The sequence below is a fragment of the Chrysochloris asiatica genome, unplaced genomic scaffold (assembly GCF_000296735.1).
Source record: "Chrysochloris asiatica unplaced genomic scaffold, ChrAsi1.0 scaffold00314, whole genome shotgun sequence".
Taxonomy (NCBI): domain Eukaryota; kingdom Metazoa; phylum Chordata; class Mammalia; order Afrosoricida; family Chrysochloridae; genus Chrysochloris; species Chrysochloris asiatica.
Window position 1 is genome coordinate 238,446 of NW_006408832.1, and position 2,986 is coordinate 241,431.

Here is a 2,986-nt window from a genome sequence, read left to right on the forward strand (position 1 = left end):
GACATGCTCAGTGAGAGTCCCTGTAAGTGTCCTGGGGGGAGGACATGCTCAGTGAGAGTCCCTGTAAGTGTCCTGGGGGGAGGACATGCTCAGTGGACGTCCCTGTAAGTGTCCTGGGAGGAGGCATACTCGGTGGCAGATCTCATTACTCACATGAGTGTGCAGGAGGGCCCCAGTGTGGTCCCTGTCATCTGCACGCCTGAAGTTCCCGGGCTCTTGGACTGACAACATTGCTGATTCTCCTGCAGGGAGTAGCTGGTGACAGCTCATTTCGTTCCTGCAGCCGCTTTGGCCAAATACATGACTATAGCGCAAGGGCGGCCCGCTCCCATCAGCCTGTCTGCAGACCAGCCTTGTCATCACCAGCCACCATTTGTAAGACTTTTATGAAGAGTGCATCTCGTTACTGTCGGGTGCAGATGGTTCCTGTCTTGTGAAACGCCCTCCTGGCTTCGATGAAGACACTCGACGTCTGTTTCATGTCAGCTGCCGTCTTTTTGCGGAAATCTGTGCCCCTTCCCTGAGAGTGATTTTCCTCCAGATGGGCACTGAGACTGTTCTGTGGTGGGCAGGGCAGGCTAGAGAGCTGCCGGACAACAGAGCTGAGCTCCCGGATCAAAGACATCATCCTTGTAGCCCAGGGACACCCCCGAGGAGAGGCAGTACAGCTCCACTGACGTGAGACATCCAGGAAACAAGACGAGTCCATGCTACGTCTCCAGTCTTAGTTCATGAGGACACTGTGCTGACCAAGCAGGGGAGACTGGCCCCACTGACAGAGTCTGGCTTGGGCTGGCCGGTGGTTCTGCTCTGCTCCTATCTAGGCACCATAGATCCATGGGTGGCACACACTGTTGGCAGTCGCTCGATGACTTTCCTAAAGATCGGCAGTTCAAACCCACCCAGTTGCTCCATGGAAGAAAGCCCTGGCAATCTGCTTCTGTAAAGCTGTCATCCAGGAAAGCCTTCCGGAACCGTTGTCCTCTGACACACATGTGGGATTGCCGTGAGTCAGAACTACTCGATATGTTAGGTGTTGTTGGTTCCATGTAAGTCTGTACAGGAGGTGTGTGGACTGGACAGCAGCAACGCCATGGACAAAGTCCTGACAGCGTGGATGGGCCATGATTCTCGGTGGCTTGGCAGTGAGGTGATGCCGTAATCATCCACCAGGAGGTGATCCCATATGCTCAGCCAGATCTGATGGTGCTTCCCTGGGATGTGTGGACTGCACCCCCTTCTATGTTACAGGAGATATGAGGAGAAAGAAGTGAAGTGAGCACAGGGAGACGGACCTCCTACCACCAAGGAAGAAGAGCAGGAGGTGAAGGCATCCTTGGGACCCGAGGTCCCTGTGCTGGGAATCTCCTAGACCCAGGGGAAGACTGATGCCAAGACATGGAGATCTCCATGGAATGCCTGTCCCACCGAACACTGCCGAAAAGAGACTGGGGCCTTCTCTCAGAGCCGACAGACAGAGGGTGCTGTCCTGAAGAGCTGAGGCCCCGAACTTCTAGTCTCCCAAAGGGTGAGAGAAAATTTTGTGTATGGAATACTCACTTGTATTTCTGTTAAGGCAGCACTGGATGAGTAAGAAGGTACTGAGATGTGATGGGGGTAGGGGTGGAGCTCTTTGGGGCCAACATGCAGAGCAGCCACCAGTGAAGTAGTGAGTCTACTGACAGCAGAGGCATGCAAGCATAAGCTGACGGCCACATGGGTCCCGCAGGAGGGGCAGTCGGGCCAGAGCTCTGCTGCCTGTCAGCTCTGAACCACGCGCCCACCCTGCCTCTGTCAGTTAGCTGCTGGCTGCATTCTCCAAGTTAAAGGCCAAAAAGAAAGAGCATTATTATTTTTTTTATTGTAGCTTGGGTGAAAGATTACAGTATATTCATTTTCCATTCAACCATTTAGATGCTCTGTATTTGGGACATTGGCTGCAATTTTCAAAACAAATGTCTCAGTGGCTAAAACAGCGTCGGCCTGCGTCTCCCTTCAGCGTCTTGCTTAGACTGTGAGTATGTGGACTGAGTGTTGGACAGGCCCTGGCAGGGACATGGAGCTGTGGCCATGCCGTGGACCTGGGGCACCTAACAGCCCGGGGTCCACACCAGATGGACCAGGTGGGGAAGGCACCACACCATGGCCAGGACAAGGTGAAAGGGGGTCTCTTATACACAACCAGAAGGGAGGCAAATTCCTGCCTCCTTGAAGGGAAGAGAGTTTGGGCTCCGGAGGGCAGGGGAGCAGCATCCTGGGTCCAGTGCAGGTCCCTCCACTGCGATTCCAGTTCAATGTCCTCCCCCTTTCAGAGGGACTTTCAGAAAGACCCGAGGGGCTGTGTGTGTGTCCAATCAAATGCCCTGTTCTTCTGGAAACTCTGATGGAGCCGATGGACTGGGCATTCAAGCCCTCAGATTTGTGACAGTTTGTCTGCCTTCACATCCGAGAGGCTGAGAGTCAGCATGGCATGTGGGAGTCAGCACCCACCTGGGAGAAGAGAAGACCAGAAGAACCCGTGTTGGTCTGCCCCGAGTGTTGTGCTGGGCGACCAGACATGACAGCATGGGTCCAAGTTTCTGAGGGGCACCCTCAGAGGAGCGAGAACTCAGCCATCACCTGAGTGGGCTGTACCACAGTGTCCTCAGGGACGAGACAACTGCCGTGGGGAGGGGACCAGATTCTGGAGTCTCAGTCCTGGTCACAGGTACTGTGGTCTGTGACTCTGCCCATTCCAGGACACCATCAGTCCCATGCGGGGAAGCAGGAAGTGTGTCCTCTCTGAATAATTTGTAATTCCGGGACAGGCAGCATTATCCTGGGACCCTGTCCACAGAGAGGAGCACAGCAGGGTCCTAATCATCCCCAGAAGTCTACCCCATCCCATCTCCTGCTCAGGAAGTTTCTAAAGCTGACTGTGGTTGATAAGTTGCATTTCTACCGAGGCTGGAGGAAGCTGGTTCCCTCTCTTACCCCTAGCATCAGC

The 2,986-nt window shown here is 54.4% G+C and overlaps 1 protein-coding gene across 1 annotated transcript in view; it reads right to left on the reverse strand.

Moving 5' to 3' along the window:
- The window catches only part of LOC102831835, a 28,779-nt gene extending 28,151 nt beyond the window's left edge, over positions 1–628 (reverse strand). Inside the window, exon 1 of the mRNA XM_006875219.1 lies at positions 408–628. Coding sequence (XP_006875281.1) covers positions 408–628 — 221 coding nt within the window. The remainder of the gene's footprint in view (positions 1–407) is intronic.
- Positions 629–2,986: the final 2,358 nt, after the last annotated feature.